At 40.6% G+C, this 18,662-nt stretch overlaps 1 protein-coding gene across 7 annotated transcripts in view; it reads right to left on the bottom strand.

The window, feature by feature from the left end:
* Nucleotides 1–6: 6 nt before the first annotated feature.
* palm2akap2 (PALM2 and AKAP2 fusion) overlaps nt 7–18,662 on the bottom strand; it is an 88,403-nt gene continuing 69,747 nt past the window's right edge. For 5 of the 7 annotated variants that reach the window (XM_005729236.1, XM_005729242.1, XM_005729240.1 and 2 more), the window contains 8 exons: nt 8,248–8,466; nt 7,774–8,136; nt 6,525–6,623; nt 6,318–6,419; nt 4,670–6,131; nt 3,703–3,881; nt 2,865–2,903; nt 7–1,078 (listed from right to left, as the gene is read on the bottom strand). In XM_005729236.1, the coding sequence (XP_005729293.1) occupies nt 947–1,078; nt 2,865–2,903; nt 3,703–3,881; nt 4,670–6,131; nt 6,318–6,419; nt 6,525–6,623; nt 7,774–8,136; nt 8,248–8,466 (2,595 nt within the window). In that variant the 3' untranslated portion in view covers nt 7–946. The remainder of the gene's footprint in view (nt 1,079–2,864; nt 2,904–3,702; nt 3,882–4,669; nt 6,132–6,317; nt 6,420–6,524; nt 6,624–7,773; nt 8,137–8,247; nt 8,467–18,662) is intronic. The other 2 variants (XM_005729237.1, XM_005729238.1) reach the window with 2 other exon arrangements.

Below are 18,662 nucleotides of genomic sequence, written 5' to 3'. Positions count from 1 at the left end.
GGCAAACTTTCTATCTAAGGTGGTTGCTTATTTTCCCTAAGGTCTACCGACAGTGTAGTAATGCAGGATAGGAGAGGATACAATACATACCGTTCACCGACACGCACTGGCGGTCTAAGGCAAGTTTAGTTTTGCTAGTTTTGCTAATTTCTTGACTAGCATTTAACACAAAAAGGCTGCTGACTGCTCAAAATTCAGTAAAGATGCTTGACAAGAAGGCAAAAGCTCCTGGCAAGCGTGTCAAACTTGTGTCATATCTGCACTGTGCCATTATGGGCTCTGAAAGTGACGCTTTGGGGCACCTTTCGGTTCGGTTCTTGGAAAACACAGCAGCTTTCCAGTAGTAAATCCAGGTAAAAGTATTTCTGAAATTACAAAAACTAAGAGGGTGATCTGGCCTCTCCTTGTCTACTTCCTCTCAGAACTTTCTTTTTTTGAATAGCTGCATCTGCCTATCTTTTATATCGTCCTCTTGATTAAAAGCTTTCCACACTTTCAGAGGATGACTGTGGTTATTATATAGCACGCGCAGATGAAACCACCATCAGAGAGTCTCAGGCAACCAGTCAAAATAAAAGCTTTAGATCTTATTTGAATAATAGCATAAAGGTGAAAAATCCTAAGAATATTTCAGTCATTTAGCATCTACCATCTATCAAAAACACTAAACGTTGCTCTAAAACCACCATCAAACACCTTTGAAGTGTCTCTTTTATTGCTGACCACCTTCACATATTTCCCACATCCTCAGCCACTTAACATGCTAATATACCTTCAGTTTTCAGGTCCAAAAAGCCCCACTGGTTCACACTGCTGGGGTCATGTGATCTTCAGATACTCTTAATAAAATAAATAGTTTTCCTTCCTGCTTTCTCACTTTTCCTTCAGTCTTTCTCTTCCTTCATTCTCTCCAATTGGCTTGTTAGTTGTCTCTGAAGGGAGTTTTTTACTCCTCCTCCTCCTCTTCTTCCTCCTCCTCTTCCTCTTCTTCCTTGCCTTCCTCATTGGCATAGATGCCGGCTTCCCACTTCAGCGCCATGTCGCTTTTCCTCCTGGTCACACGAGTGGCCTCCAGAACCTGATGATTACAAAGCAACCAATCAGATGCAAGTGCGACCGGGAGCAATGTAATTGTTACAAACATAAAAAACAACAACAACAAAAACCCCAAAACACGCACGCCACAGTGACTTTAACATGACATGCAGTGTATGTCAAACACTGAGGGCGTGCACATCTAATCACTTTAATTAAATGACAAAAATAAAGAGCACCTGCAGTGTTTGACAGCAACAACAAAAGTAACTTTACTCAATTTCAGGGAAAATTCATGCTTGAACACCACATTAAACGTGTCCAGTCATTATTCCTCTCCCACACCCATGCTGATACTCACAATCACCTTCAAGCAGACAGACAAGGACAAGGGGAAAAGATTTCTTTGTCAACTGGAATCCAGGGTAGATCAGGACAGGGTGTAGTTGAAGTGGATTGTGGGTAGTGGCAGAGGGCTGACAGCAGTCATGATGATAGAAAAGTATGGACATGAGCTTCTCAAAGCTCAGGCCAATTACGTAGTGTCAGATTGAAGCACACCCAAGTACCGTATCTTTTAACGACTACACACTTTTGAATATCATTTACAAACATATTTATCATATATAGCTATATGGCACCATTAAAATGGCTCCTTCTGTTTTAAATATTGAAAGAAACTTTTTAAATCAACACTCTATACAGCATGTACATAAATTGGAATGTGTGGATTAAAGGTTCACACCAAATCCACGGACAAGCACATGCAGCACCAACACCACAGAGCAGAACAAGGAAATGAGAGTACCACCAGACCTGGGAGCAGACATAAAAACACATGTGGGTTTTGTTCAGAAAGTGCCCTGTCTATGGTTTCCAATCTACCATCTACATTTTCAGCACTGGTTTCATTTCTAAAAGACTGACTGAAGGACAATTAGAAGATGAAAACAACAAAGTGGAAGTGGAACTCTTCTCATTCTGACTCTGTAACTGGACTCGGGAAGTCAAAATCACTGTGAATAGGCAGTTTCTTCAGGTGATACTGATACATGCTACACTTCTGTGCAAAGGTTTTAGGTAATAAACACATTTAGATTCTTATTATTAATAACTGAATGTAATGAGGGACCCAAAGTCCAATTAATAAATTATGATCCCAACGATCCAATGAGACACACACAAGTAATGCAAATTTAAACTCACTCTGATTATTTTAATAGAGCTCTTTTTTTTATATAAAGGTTTTTATTACAGGAGCTTCATGTTTATTGCTCAGCTGGGAGTTTGATGATGTTCAAAACATAACAGCAGGTTATGGTATTAAATGGAAACCACATTCATAACTGTAACTTCTTTTCTTTCATAGAGGATAATCCAGTATATTCTCAGCTAACGGGGTGGAAGCACTGAAGCACTTTTCCTGAGTCTTTAGAGAATCCAGCCAGCTCTTAGTATGGCTCCCATGGGCCACTTAGTCCAAATACTCTTCCTAAACAAAACTGACTATTCAAGCTCACCCTAGTATCAACACTGACTCAGAAATAGCTTATTTTGAATCCAGAGAGGCCATGATGCTGTAAAGGGAAAGGGTCCTCACACTAAATATTAACCAGATTTCTTTTTATTGTACCCTGAAGGAAGCTTTATGGAAGTGGATCTAAATCCATCCTTAGTTCACGTTTAGTACCTGAAACTTTTGCACGGCACTGCATAAAGCTGATTTTTGCCATCTACTTGGACTCTGTTGTATATGAATCTAATGTGTATGGTCTGACCCAGGTCTGTCAGTAAAGGCAGTTACAGGAGGGAAGAGATTCCTCAGGTACCTCAGTGGTTACCTCGTTAGCCAGCAACAAACGGGCATACTGATCAAGAAGCAGGAGGAGAGAAGCAACAGTACACGAAGTCAACACATGTGATGTCATCATGGATAAACAAAAGCACAATTAGCAACAACATCAGCATCTAACAACTGCGCAGCAGAGATGTTTGTGTGGAATAAATTCAGTGAAGTAACTTGAAGTATGTGATCTTACAGCAGCTGGAATGAAATGTTCCCTCCCAGTGGATCTGCTGTGTGTGAATATGAACTTGAGCGTGCGGTGCTCATGAACTGAAAAGTGAAACTTCTGTCTGTCATTTCTGATTACGCAACATTTCCAACAATTTCTTTCTGTTTGCGTGCCAAACCTTTCACCTTTTCGTGAGACCCCCATTTTGAATACATGAGCGTTCTGGTGTCGAATTACATTTATTACAAAACATTAAAAAAAAGACAAAAACATGGGGTCAGGACAGAAAGCCCCTCTTACTTTCACTCTGACTGTTTGACTCTCTTCTCTTCCAGGCTGGAATTACCCTTTGGTGATGCACAGTATGTGCTCATACCAGGTCACGGGCGTTGACATTTAGGGGAGGTGATTTAACCAAAGCCCGGCTGAACAAATACGTATTATGTGACAAACTGGGTCATCTCTTGGCACTTTCACAGAGATCAGGGGATTTATAATAACTGATGCTCACAACTACTACATTAGTTTGTGGTGCTTTGTATTACGCGTTTTCTGCAACAGAAAGCTTTTGATTTTGGAGTGAAAAGCACCTCAGTCTCTTTCTCTTATTCTGTGTCTAGTCATTTATCTTTCCCTGGGTTGAAATACTTACACTGTTGTCCTCAATTTTCTCTCTCCTCTTCACTTTGTGTGTTTCGTAGTCTTCCATAAGAGTCTGCATGAAGTTTTTGGGTCGTGATCCTCCAGAGTCCTCGCTGCCAGCATCAGACAGGGCTCCTTCAGAGGTCGAGGGGGAGACAGGTGGCGCAGGTCGAACTTTCTCAATCTTTCCTGCAAACCCCAAAAATAAAAAAAATTAAAAAAATCCATACTATGGGTTATTTAAACATTTTTTTAGTTCTTTTCTTTTTAAAAATTGTTACATTTACATCGTTTGGAGCCAAAGCTATTGTTCTTAGATATACATAAGACACAGAAAACCTGTGCTCTGCCTGCTATGACTGAGGAAAGAGCATGCAAGCAGTCATTTTGTGGGTGGTTGGACTGACTGATTCTTATACAGCACTTTTTTACTTGAGCACTCAAAATCTAGCTTTATACAACATGCCTCATTCACACCCATTCACACAAGCACTTTTTCTATACTTAAGTGCTTTCTATCTAACATTCACACACATAGATACTCGGATGGACGCATTAAAGAGCATTTTAATCTTCAGTATCTTGCCTAAGAATACTTTGACACACAGACTGGAGCAGTCGGGGATCTGACCAACTTCCAATTAGTAGATGACCTTTTCTACCTCATGAGCTACTTTTAGACCATTTCTAACATAGGGCTTTTCCTCCTTTACCACTCTAGAATAATACAGCATCAACTTTTCCTTGTGCTGCTGGCTGCATGGCTCTCTTCTGTTAAAAAAAGAAGCTAAAAAAAACTCTTTCTTTTAGTCACAGGAATTCATAAACAGCAAATTTACATGCTAATATTTACCCATTAGCTTTCCAACTGAGTAATGTTGAAGTTGATGGGTTGATTCTGGCATTTAAAATAAACTAATAAGCTTGTTAACTGTATGACTGTATGACCCTTGTGAGGACCTGCAGTACTAACTGACCTGGCGCTGTCCGTGCTGTCAATGTGAGTCTAGTTGGCAAACTGTTGCTCTTCATCTTATCTGTGGGGGAAATAGTGGCGTGCCGCATCCCCGTCCTCACAGGTCCCTGACTACTGCTGGAAGTGCCGCTGGGCCGGACAACAACGGTAGGCTGCACCTCCCTCTGCTTCTTCAGTTCTTCCTCTCTCTGCTGAGCTGCTCGGATCTCCTCTTCAATCATGGACAGAGTTCGCTGCTTCTTGGAGCGCAGGCGGAACGGGCCGCTAGCCGCCTCCACCTCTGGCCCTCGCGCTGCTGTCGCCGTGCTACGCAGTTCAGCCGCCTCTGAGTATTTACTGAAGTAGCTGAACTCTGGTTTCTCTGGGCTTGGAGGAGACGGGGGACGGTATACAGGGGTTGGCCTAGAGACAGGAGCTGTTGTGGCAGGAGCAGGCACAGGCGCAGGAGCTGGGGCTGGAGCTGATGAAGCAAGCGCTCTGGTGTAGGAGGACTGGATTTTAATCCTGGGACCTCCGTCTCTGGGCCTCTGTGGTGGTGAGACAGGCTGAGACGGTGGAGGAGAAGGCGTCTGGAGCTGTGATTGTGCTGGTCTTGGGGACTGCTGTTGCTTCTGAGCCTCTTGTGATTCTGATGGCTTCTCTTGGGAAACAACTCTCACCACTGGCTGCCTGTCTGGCTGTGGGGATGAGTTGGATGGCGCAGGACTGGAGGACACAGGTGACTGGAAACTGGGGGCTCCACCAGAAGACACAGGGGAGGAAGAAACTGGCACTGGGCTGCTTGTGGATACAGAGCATGGAGATGCAGGGGTACTCAGCTGTGAAGAATTCAAGTCAGCTTGCTGCCAGTCTTCTACGTTTTCAGCTGCTAGGGCGTTTTGGATGGCATTTTGAACAAGAACCCCAGCGTGGTACTCCAGCTCATCTTCTGTTGGACTGCCACTCATCTGCCCGTTGACTGGAGTAGTTGGCTGAGGGGTAGGTGGTGACACAGGGGTAAGTGGCAATGGGGTAGGGGGTAGCGAAGCCCCGCTGTCAGAAACATTATCCAAGCTAAATATAGTAGTGTCCTGAGAGCGGACTGATAACTCGTCCAGTCCTGAGTCAGACTCCTCTGGGTGAAAAGCTGGATGAAAATGACCTTTTGCTTCCTCTTCCTCAGGTAGGATTGTCATCACAGCTAGCGCACATGTGAATTCATCTTTAGTTCTTTCATCAGACCAGGTCACGTGCGTCTCCCCAGTTTCTGCAACAATGTCACTGCTCCCGTGGCTGCCCCTGGCTGTGGATTTCGAGAAGGGTTTGGCAGAGTATATTTGAGGAGCTACATCCTTCTTGGTAGCCTCCCCTTGCAAAAACTGCTTCCTAGCAGAGGAGAAGTTGATCTGCTCCTCCACGATGTCCTCCTTCCTGGTTAGCTCCGAATCAAGGGTTACCACTGTGGGAGGGCCTGACACCTGAGGCTGCAAAACAGATGAGAGTACAGAATACAAAAGAGTCAATTAGAAAACTGCACAGCAACGAGGCTTAAGACATCTTTATTTAATCTATTACAGTCCAAATTTATCATGCTTCCTCAAAGTCAAAGAACATGTTAGAGTGTGTGAGCTTGAGCTCCTTTGTTTTGTGCATGTGTTTGTGTGTCTTACCTGTGTGTATGCATAAGTGTGATTATGCCGCTGCTGTTTCCTCTCCTGGTACTTCCTGAGAGACTCGAGCTTATCTGCCTCTAGCTGTTCTTCCAAAGGGATCTTGAATGATTTGAAACAACAAAATGGCAAATCAATCAATTTGTCATTAGGACAACACAGTTTAAATGAAAAACGAAAACTACCAGAGATTAAATGGTGATCTACCTCCTGAGGAGGGTTCCACCAGCGCTGAGCAATCGAAGGGTTTTTCTTCACTGCCTGGTCTCTGATCAGCTCCTGACGCTCACGCTCCAATTCCTGAACCTGACATGGAAAAACAAACCAGGAGAAGAAGAGTGTGAAAATGTACAAAGAGAATTTCCAATAAACTAGTGCACCAACAAGGAAACAAAGAAAGTTTTTATTGTGTATTGTGTACTGGTTAATGCCATCTTACAAGTAATGCTAACAGCTTTTCAAGCAACGTCAGTGTCACACAATCGTGTTGCGGTAAAATCACAGCAGTTGTGTCTCGATCATTCAGTGTAAGGTGCTCATAAATCTCAGTCAGAGCTGTCTTTTTTTCAGAACAAACCACTAAAGCTCTTTCTGTGTCTGTTCCATTACTCAGCAGTTTTTCTTCCTTGGAAATCTGCAGCATGACGGGAACAATTTCTCAAGGAATTAAGTTGTACTCCTTGCAAATAGTAACCTTGCAAAATCCCGAGTCTTTGCCAAATCTTTTAGTGTATGAGTAAGTGTAACTATTGTGGGAAAGTGTCGCAGTTTCAGGCTTCTCCTGAGGCCTGTGGGAGGTTACATTTTGGACTGTGGTCTTAGTATGATGCTTTAATATTACTTAGGATCAAAAACAGTGTTTTGAGCCCCTTCTGTTGATAGAATTTCAGGGGATTGCCATTGTTTCTATTTATGTTACCACATATGTCTTTTTGAGCTTTGATGTCATATCATGAGTCACTGACAGTTGCCACACACTTTCAATTTCAAAATTCCTTCCTTCAAGCCTGTATTTCACAATTCAATATGAAGTCTTATGTGGCAGTAAGATTACAGTGATCTCAGTCATGACCTTTCTACTTACGTAGTTTGTACATTAAAAATGTTTCCAGGTGTTTTATATTTTGTATAGTAATAATGAAGGAACACTGGTCTTTAAGAGTAGGCCTCTGGTATTAAAATAGAGCAACTGAAAGCAAGTACATTTTTTGCATTAAGTACTAATCATTTCATTTTATTTTGCTGTTTTTCATATTAGAATGATTATTTATCATTATAAACAAAAGCATGCTAGTGAATGGGGTAAACCTACCCCAAGTAACTCATCTTTGCTTGTTTTACATCATTTTTTTTTTTCATAAGACATGATTTGATAAAACAAACCGTGGTCTCCTGTGGCTGTGTTTCTGAATAGCGTATTTGTTACAGTTTGCTACATTATCCAGCAGCCTTTTACCTCCTCTGAGGGACGTCTCCTCGTCACCCTGACCTGCTGCTCCTCTCCAGGGGTGAACAGCTTGGCCGGGCGTTTCTCCTCCTGAAATGCTCGCAGCTCAAACTTTGCCCTGCTGCCCCCAGACTCGTCTCCCTGCGCGTGCCCGTTGGTTTTAACGGCAGACTCGTCCTGGTGGAGAAACGTGGTTTGTTTTTGTCCCTCCACAACGATCGAGTGGTGATTGACAGGGGAGGAGGGTGACACACACACAGAAGGAGAAGTTCCATCTATGCTGATGGGTTTGGTGTGACGTGACAGAGAGGAGTTCCCATTTGTGGGTGTGTCTGAGGCTGCATCTAACACCTGGTCCAGGTAGCAGATCTCCTGTGGAAACAACAGTCATATTTCAAAATACTGTGACAGAATGTGCCGCCAATTTCAAATAATAAAACAAGAAGTTAAAACCTTTTAGTTAACTTGTTTTGATCTGCATACCTGCACTACCTCACAGTCAGGAGTCTCTACTTTCATTCCAACTGGACTGTGGGCTCTGTTACAGGGACTGCTGAGACAGTCGTGCTGGATCTGCTGGCTCTCCAGTTCCATGGCTGCAGGCCTGTCAGTGATAACGCTGACTGACTCCTGGAAACTGACAGTTTTCAGGGCTCGCTCTCTCGGGACTGAGTCACTGACATCCTCTGCTTGCCATGATTTCTGTCAACAAAGAAACATTGGTGTTTCAGAAGCTCTGCCGGCTGAAGCTGACTGATAGTTGGTTTAATAAAGACAATGTGGACATTTAATAACTTTAGATATTATTTTGAAAGGTCAGCCGCTTCTAACCACTATCATTTAGACACATCAATTCACACATGAATGTTCTTTGGTCTGCATTGCAGCAGAACACTGTGTTCTGACTGGTTCCCACCACTAAGGGGCGACAAAATACACACAGTTGCTCTGTATGACAGAAGACTGCTACAACAGTCAAAGCACTCAGGTGTTCTGTTTGCTATGTCAGCTTTGAAGACATTTCAGGTTGAAGATACACCTTTACGCACATTCACTTGTCTTTTCTAGGAGGAGCTGCACTTAAGTGTTTCAGATTAAGCACCAGGCTCAGGGCCATGTTGTCAGTAGCTATTTTGAGAAGAATGAATGTCGTCTAAACACAAAATATTTTCCTAATGTGGTGCACGTTGGGCCAGTTCCAACTAATTGTCTGACTGATAGACAACTGCTACATATCATGGAATTTAATATGTACGGCACACTATTATAAAAATACACAGGTGACCTCAGGTCAGCTAACACGGCTACATCATACTTATTATACCATGGTTTGAAAGTATGTCACATTATGAAGCACATATCACCAGATAAGGCAAAATGGTGATGTTCTATCATAAGACCTTTTTTTTTTTTATATATATATATATTATGTTTCATTCTATAAATACACTTTTTAAACTTACATATCACTTGTAGTCATTCAAGGAAGAATGATACAGGCAGTAGCTGAGTCTTGTAAGGTCCATATTGATTGAAGCATTAGTATGCACAGATCAGATCCTCAACCTGGTTTAATGAATCATCCTTCACATTCCAGATAAACCATTAATAAGAAGCTAAATTTACACAGTTCAGCCTCTCTTTTCCTGGACATTACTCTCTAAAAATGTTGGTTTCCTTCTTTACTGCCTTGTAGCCATTATAATTCATCCTTAAGCATGTGCGTATCTCTAACAGGAGCTTAATGAGGAGTTGTTGACCCCTCTTTTTTAATATTTCAGTCTGTGTGAGGGGATTTAATGAGAATAACTTTAGTAAACTAGTCTGCTGATAAATTAACCATTAACCAACAGGTTATTAGAGAGAAAACTAGCTGTCAACTTCACATACGAGTAGAAGTACTAGTTGTACTAGTAGAAAATATGTCACCAGGATTACAAATCTGAAAATTTGGGTGTTTTCAACATTTTGTCAGACATATCAAACACTTCATGAGGTCATCCTGAGCACTGGGATTTTATGAGGATATTTTTCTTTTCTTTTTTTAAATCATAAACAACAAATAAAGAAAATAGTAATCATTTGACACAGCTCTGCAAAAGTGAGCGGCTTTTTCTTCTCTTCCACCTCAGGCCTCAGACAAACTACCAGACTGTCATATTGTACCATTTGGGAACATTCCTTCTTCTTACTATCCACAGGACGGGGTTTTGGACAATCAGTGGCATAATTCAGCTGGATTTATTGTCAACATGAAAATTAAGCCTGGATCACTTTCTTTTCCTCACGTACCACTCCCTCTTTTTGCTCCCTTTCAGTTTCTTGATCTACACTTCCTCTTCACCGCCCCTTTTGAGCTTTTTCCTTCCTCTCTGCTCTCTGAGATTGCTCAAATGCTGAAACAGTGGCCAGTGAAGTCTCTTGGAGGATTTGACCAGCTCTATTTAAAAAGCTTTGTGAAGGGACAGTTTCCTCTACATTCCCTTCACCTCCCTAGTCATCTTTTCTTTAGTGCTCTCTTCCACCTCCCTTTTAATAAAAATGTTGTCTGAGGGCATCTTGGTCATCTCTTTGCTTCCATACTCTCTCTCTTTATCGATCTATTAACACATTCTCTAATGTGCCTCTGTAAAATCTAGTGTAAAATAACAATAGACCTCAAAAAACCAAAACACTGTCTAATGGATTTGTGAGTCTTCAGGGACAGTGTTTTTTTGTCCTAATTACTAACATCAGCATGCTTAAAATGCCAGTTCAATCAGGATAACACCCCCCCCCCCCCCATATGGGTTTAACATACAAATGTTGGCTAATTACGACACAAGACACCTAAAATTAATGGAGATTTACTTTGTTTTGTAGGTTTTAAGGCATCAACATGAATAATATTTTTACTGGAAGATGGGGCTCAAAAAGCAGCTTACAGAATTTATAACAAGCCACCCAATAGTTGGGGGATTTTACCAGAAACCACAAATGTCAGTCTCATACTGGTGCTAAAGGAAAAGGGAGGAGAGCATGGAGTTTATTGACATTTATCCTCTGGGAAATTACTGTCTTTACAAATGTTAACAGAAATCTGCTAATAACTTGTTGTGAGAACAGGTTTGGCAATATATTAACATCTTCCAACCAAAGTTTTAAGTTTTTACATTTAATTAAAACTAAACTAAAAATTAAAACTGTATATGAAAAAAAACTTGACTTTTGATAAAATATAAGACAAAACAAAAAAACCCTTTGAAAATTAAAGAAAAATATATAGGAAATCTGCTTAGCTTTAGTGTTTGTTAGTTTGGAAAAAATCTATTATCACAGCGTCCCTGATGAAGCTTTGATGGATATGTTTATTGAGACTATGGATGTCCACAAGACAGTAAGTCAGCTGCTTTGAAAAGGTTGTGTTTTTATAGCAATTCTTGTAATGGTTTCCCTAAATCCTGCCCATCTGTTACACCTTTCATACAATAATAATTTAAAAGGCATAAACCAAAATGAAACCAACAACAACAAAACTGAAACTAAACTTTTCAAACACAAACTAAACTGAAACAAACAAACCAACTAACTTGGGAATGAAAATGAAACTGAACTAAATTAAAAACAAAAAGTAAAAATGACATAAAAAAGAATTCAAAAATACAATTCACAACAACAGTCACCTCACAGTGCTTTATTGTAAGAACCTACAGTATTCTGGGAAAAACCCCAACACTCAAGTGACCCCCTGTGAGCAAGCAAGCTGTGGGAAGGAAAGACTCCCTTTTAAGAGGAAGAAACCTCCAGCCGAACCAGGTCCAGACAGGGGCAGCTATCCACTGTGACCGATGGTATGGTTAGAGGAAACAGAAAAGAAAAAGAGAGCATATGGGGACAGGAAATTACACAGGCTAAGGGAGAGAGGAGACCAACATTATTGACATGTTGCAGTGGTACAGAAACATGTGGGGAGTGAAACGAGGTGAGTGAAGAAGAAATGCTCAGTGCAGCATAACTAGGGGATGGTTCAGAGTCACGTGATCCAGGAGAGCAAGTTCTTAAAAGCAGAGAGTGCCTATTTCTCAAATCCAAACTGGGAGCTGATTCCACAGAAGAGGGGCCTGATACTTGAAGGCTCTGCTTCCAATTCTACTTTTAAAAACTCTAGGAACCCCAAATAAGCCAAGGAAGAATAGCTAATATGTAACTCTTTCTCGTCTCTAGTGCTCTCACTGCAGTTTTGGATTAACTGGGGCCTTTTTAGACAACTTTTAGAACAGCCTGATATTAATGAGTCCAGCCTAGAAGACTTTATTGCATGAACTATGTTTTTCAGCATAACTCTGAGACATGTTTAGAATTTTAGAGATATTTATTTAAGGTTTGCAATGAAGGCTATATCATGATAAAAAAAGGACTTCTTCACATGTCACTGAGGTCAAGGTCATGCCATCCCAAGTAAGTATCTGATTTCCAGGATTTGTAGAGTCAAATATAAGGAATAATTATCCAAGCGTATAATAACTCTTCTTCCCAATCCAGCTTCCCGCTGCCTGCCAGAAAAAAAGCATTTCCTCGTGTATTTGTGAAGGTGTATGTATGCAACCCACACAGCACAGTACATAACAACAACCTCACAATACCCAATATCTTAAGCACTATGTCTGCTAATGACAAATGAAAACAATATGTGTGCAACTCTTAACTCTTGCTCAAATCAACGATAAGGAATGAGCCTCCACCTTGTGTTGCAATTCAGCAGCTGGCCTTTAAAGTGAATTCTTTACAGAATCAAATTCTCAAAGAGGGAGATCAGGGAAATAAAAAGTTATGCCAAAGAAACGCATTCATGGACTCAAAAATATTTACTCAATCCTGCAGACAAAAGAAATGAACTGATACAGTGAGCGAGACTGATACAGTCTCTAGAGACATTTGGACAGCTAACAAAAACGCCACTTCCAAGAAGCGCTTTAGTTTTGACTAAGACCAATTTTATAATTACTTTCTCTGTACAGTGATTGGTTAAACTATCATAAAACTAATCGCAGGCTGTCTTATTACTTTTACTACAGGCAAGTCTCTAAATTTCACAGACATGATGAAATGACTCAGGGCATGTATTCAATTTCAATTTCAATTTTATTTCTATAGCACATTTAAAAGTCACAGGTACAACAAAGTGCTTCACAGGGGAGCCATATTTGCAGATTTACAACAAAAGAGAACAGTCAACAACAAAAAATACAGTTATAGAATGGTAATATTACAACAAGCACGAACCGGGAGGAAATTATACTAAGTGGTTTGAAAGGCGAGCTTAAACAAATGAGTTTTTAACCGTGATTTGAAAGATTGAGTAGTTTCCGACGCACGGACATCAACCGGCAAGCTGTTCCACAGTTTTGGTGCAGCAAAAGCAAAGGCACGATCGCCTTTCGTCTTTAGTCGAGACATTGGTTGCATTAGGAGCCCCTGATTAGAGGATCTGAGTGCCCTTGTGGGGATATATAAATTAAGAAGGTCAATCAGATAGCTAGGTGCCAGGTTATTTAAAATTTTAAAAGTGTATAATGTATTTGGGCAACTATTTTGAAGCTTTACCTGGTTTAATTTAAATTTCATAAAAACTGAACAAATCATAACTCAAATCTAATAAAAACTGCACAAGAAGTTGTTTGACTTTTCCCCCATATTAGTTAAAGACCTTTTTTAAAATCCTGGAAGTTATTTTTCTACCACCATTTTTGCTGTTGTGGAATAGATTTCAATTAGTGATTCCCGGAGTGCCGAGTCTTCGACTTATAATGCCTCTGCTACTACTTTATCATTTCAGCAAAAGGAATTCGAGGTTCTTTTTTCCCTTTCTCCATCTCTCATACATTCACACTCTGCCTTCAACAAGTCAAAAGATTTTTCACCCAGTTAATTATATTCGGGATCATGTGAGGACCAGATGTCCCTGCTTTTTACACACACTCATGCCCAGATAAGCTCCTCTGTCTACTTATTTGACCTGCTGCAAATATTACACACATTTATATGTGTGTGTGTGTTTTTATGTGCAGGAATGTGTGTGTAGGAGTCCGTGTCCAGCAGGCAGGACAGTACAGAGGGGGAGGATATCCTGTTACTGGCCCAGGAAAACAGTACTACAGTACAGGAATGTTTCATATGCAGTGCTATTCTGCTGCACACACACAAAAGGAGTGTGTATGTGACTGTAGCTGTGCATCGGTGCATGCATGCAAGAGTGTGTTCTTTCAAGGGTGTGTATTTGTATAGCAGGTGTGCATGCGTGTATGTGTTTGTGTGTTTCTGACTCCAATAGAGGTGAACTGACATTCCATGCATAGCTGCCTGTCCTCAAGGCTCGGGCTCTAATACCTGTGATGAAGGACACTGTACACCTTCCCTGTCTGGCTAAAGGAGCAAGCTGTCTGCATGCATCTGTTTGTGAGTGTGAAAAGAAACCATCTGTCTATGGAAAAGAGACACAGCTCATAATGTGCTTGAATGTTTGAAAACTTCAGACATGTGCCCAATAGCTGTTACGTTTCCAAAAGCAGTCAAATATACATGAAGGATAAATAGCATTGTTTTGGCTGTAAGAGTAACATGAGTGTAAAACATGATATTAGGAGTCTAAATAGCCCTGCACCCATCTTACTATAACTTATTCAATTACATTGGGTGTATTATGATTTCATATTGGGTGGGAATTCAGTGGAATACAATCTTGACTCTATATGAGTCAGCTAGAGTCGCATGTTCTGCCTCCATCTCTGCCTGTCTCCAGCTATCACATCTGGAAATGCTTAGGCTCTGGCTGTGATACCCAAAAATCACAAATAGACACACATACTCTGTATCTGAGCACACATACTAAGCTGCATGCTGGAGATGTTGGATGGTGGTAGTGGGGAACACACTCAATAAGATGAGAATTTACCCAAATACATGGACACACACTTCATGACTCACAGGCTGTACACACACACGCGCACATACACACATTTTCCATAACTTTAATATCACGTCATGGTCTTTCGCTAGAGCACGCAAATCCACCAAAACACATGGCAAACATGAAGTGAAAGTATGATGACGCAGTCACACAAACACTCACACTACACTTCTGTGTAACCCAGTACAGCTGGTGTTGTCGTATCTGCTTCCTGACTGAATATGATCCTGAGTGGTAACCAGAGCCTGGTGCTGGTTTAGCCCTGTGTTCTCATACCCAAACACCCTGGATTGGGGACCCAGGCCAAACAGTGCTATTCATCACATCTTCTTTGTTTAATCACTATTCACGCTAGACAATTTGAAATTTCATGGCATAAATCAGTGGTTTAACTAATCCACGATGAGTAATAGGTTGGGAATGACAGCAGCCAGACAGGTGGACTGAGTAAGGGGGATACACAGCTGGGGTTAAACAGCCCAAAGTGCGCAGTTTAACATGACATTCAAACATCTGGACAAGCAAATCAACAGTATTTCAACTTTGGCATACATAACTTACAAAAATCTGTTAGGGTGTGTGCCTTGGATTGGATTTCTCTCCCTCCTCTATCACTTTCCCTTCTTCTCTGTTACAATATTCAAGTTCACAGTTACCTGCTCTAGATGACAATTCACAGGATTTTTCTTTCTTACAAATATATTTGAACATTTTTGAGGAAAACTAAGAAAACGTGAACAGAATATTTTACCATGTCTCTCCCAAATAAAAGTACAATCTAATGAACTAAATAACTAGATGTAAAGAAATGTCGTAAAATGAATTTGTCAAACAAAAATTACTAGTTACTACTCACCTAATGGTGTCTTCAAGTACAACTGGATTAATCTATTTTTGAGATATCTGTACTTCCATGGTGTAATGTTTAAAAGCTGCACTGTATAACATCCGTAGATCTTCTTTCCTTAAGCTTTATCCGCTTTCCTATTTAGCTCTGTCCAGCCCTGGCCCGTCTCGTTCCCAATAGTGGGAGTGCCGGACTTTTCCCTAGCCAAGCCTTTTCCTCCTCTTCTTCTCCTCCTTTTCCTCCCCTCCCATCTCTTTTCCTCTCCTCCACAAAGCTTCTCCTTTCTCAATCACATTCCTGCCGGGCTGCAACGGTAAGCTGTGATGTCATGGGCAAACTGTGTGCATGTGTATGTCTTTCCCCGCATGCACGTGCTCATGCACAAAGACCCCTTCTGTGCAAGCCCTCATATAAGCACAGGCAACAAAACATCCATCCTGTGCCTCCTCCCTTCCTGCACAAACTCTCTCTTTCCCCAGTGCATGCTGCTTGCCTACTTTCCCTTTAACCTATAACTCTTGTCGGAATGGAGCCGACAGCGAGAAGCAGGCGATGATGAAGAGATGATGACTGAAGAAAATAGGAGGGGCTGATAAGAGAGTAATGATATTTTCTTCTGTCATCATAGCATAGGACTGTTGACTCAGGCTCATATTAAGGTTAGACTGATTCACTGTCTGTATTCACCTTTTAATAAAATGAATTTAACCATGTCACCTCAAAGTATTTTACTATTAGTGCTTTCAGTAGAGAAATCTAAACCTGCAAGTTAGTGTTCATGTTGTTTGATGGGCTTGTCCCCCTTGTTAAAGATAAAGCACAGGCACAAATGGCAAATACCAGCATTAACTATCTAATTATACGAATCAGTCTTTGTATTCAAGCGTTACTCTAACGCTGTTTGCATGTCTCATTCTGTGTGTTTGCTGGGTCATAGGATCAGGCTCCTAGAAATTGGAGCTGATCTTGGTCACGGTTCACTTTCTCTGCTCACAAACACTACATAAGGACACAGCTGAAGTGGAAAGACTTTTGTCCAGTTTACAAGAGCAATTAGTCCGATTGTGTTAGTGGCTCCTAAAACAAAGGAGGATGGTGCTACAAACAGCTAAATACCAGTAAATGAAGATAAGAAGATTCCCTTTTTTGGCTCCACTGCCACATGGATAGACACAGGAAATCTTTCCTACGTCATACAATGATAGTTTTTTTTATTTTTCTTAGAAATGTCTTAATTACATGACATTTATATGAATATTTGTGGAAATTGTAGACTTTTTTTATCTAATTATACTCTAATTAGAATTATCTAATTGTACAATTATCTAATTGTATATTTTGGTTAATTTTTACTTCAATAAGCAGTTTTATCCTTATATATTGTATTTATTTTAATCAGCTATTCCACCCTATGTAAACTATATTCCTCCCTTTTACTGGTAACTTGCGATACTGTACTGAAAAGAAGCGCAGCCAGATGCGATACACCTGAAGAGGCATAAAGTGCACTCACTAATCTTGTTTTCTTTGACTATTAGGAGTGAAATGTCATCTTTCACACCTTTTAATTTTAGTATTAACGAGTATGTTTTTTCAGATCTTATTAAAACTGAAAGAAATCAGTATGAATATGTGGAAAACAGAGGTAAGAGAGGTTATTCTAATCTAAGGGAAAGAAAGCCCAGAAAAAGTTGTACTTGAGCGTGACAGGAGATAGCCTCACTGTGAATTCAGTCCTGACCACAATGAAAAACGACTTAAATCTTAAATTAAATGTGAGCTGTGCCACTCCTGCCCCTTTTAAGTGCCCTGTTTGAACTGACAAATCAGAAGCCATCAGTGAGTTCCCAGGCTCGAAATAACTCTGGGCCATATGATGAAGGGAAACTGGTCACAGAAAAGTGGGACACTAACCCAATTATCGCATATGCACCGGGGAGATTAATTTCAGGGAGGGGTGTAATGAACAAAGAAACTTGTGATGGTCATTTGTGTATGCCAGTGCTAGTAATTTAGTGATAAGCTAATTTCTGCAAACTTAGTACTGGATGTATTAGAGGAACCGTGAAAGATGAGAAAACAAAGAGAGTCACAGACTGAGGAACACAGCAGCAGTGTGAGTGATTGTGTAGTCATGTGTGTATTTCTATGTGTGAATCCATGCAACTGGGTCAACACTATTGATGCCCGGAGCAATCTTATGTCATGGAAGTAGATCATGATTGATTAAAAACACAGCAAATGACACATTTACTTATTACAGCATGGCAGAAAGACACAGCTCTACCCCCACCACAATACTTGTGCATAAAGTTACAAGTAACTTTTTCACATATTGTACCGCCAAAACAACAAACCCCCAAAAAACACACTGTGAGGTTCCTAATATGCGAAGGGTTAATTTGACAAAGTTCAACATGGGAGCCCAACTGCTGCGAAATCTGGATTCCTTGAGGCAAGTTCTCAATGAGTGACATATTTTTTTACAGGTCACGGGAGACCACAAAGCCTGCAGGCAAGCAGCAACCTCTGGGACTGTAAAATGAAGTCAAGCTTCAAATTGCAGTTATGCCAATGGCTACTTGAAACTGGCTCCAAAACTGAATCAGTCCCCACAGACTGCCATGTTAAAATGCCCAACTAAAGCATATTTGAAGCCAGGAGCAAAAAATGTTTTGTTTCTCTATGGATAGTTTAACTCTCAATAACAACAAATTTGCATGCTAACAAAACCTTTGAATCCTAGCTGAATGTTACATTCAATGTATAGTCATAATTCATTTAGATCTGCAAACAGTAAGTTTGTATTTTCTGCATTATCCCAGCTAAAATGAACATCAGATTAAAACTCCTTAGTATTGTTAACAATTCTATTTTATATAACAAATAAGGACAGAGCTAGTTTCATAAGTGGTCACCACAGCGATTAGCACTGCATGTTTGAATTGCCAGATTGCCAGATGCCCTTCTTGATGCAACCCTAAAAAGATTTGTGTCTCCTCCCGAGACAAATAAAGGCATAGCTGGAAATTAAAATGCTTCATTCTCCTTTGGAATTTGTAAAAGTATTGCTTTTACACATTTATAGGAAGTTTGAAGAGGGTT

The sequence above is a fragment of the Pundamilia nyererei genome, unplaced genomic scaffold (genome assembly GCF_000239375.1).
Source record: "Pundamilia nyererei isolate P.nyererei 1_Seehausen unplaced genomic scaffold, PunNye1.0 scaffold00032, whole genome shotgun sequence".
Taxonomy (NCBI): domain Eukaryota; kingdom Metazoa; phylum Chordata; class Actinopteri; order Cichliformes; family Cichlidae; genus Pundamilia; species Pundamilia nyererei.
The sequence above is the reverse complement of the archived record's forward strand: the minus strand, read 5'-3'. Positions and strand labels throughout refer to the sequence as shown.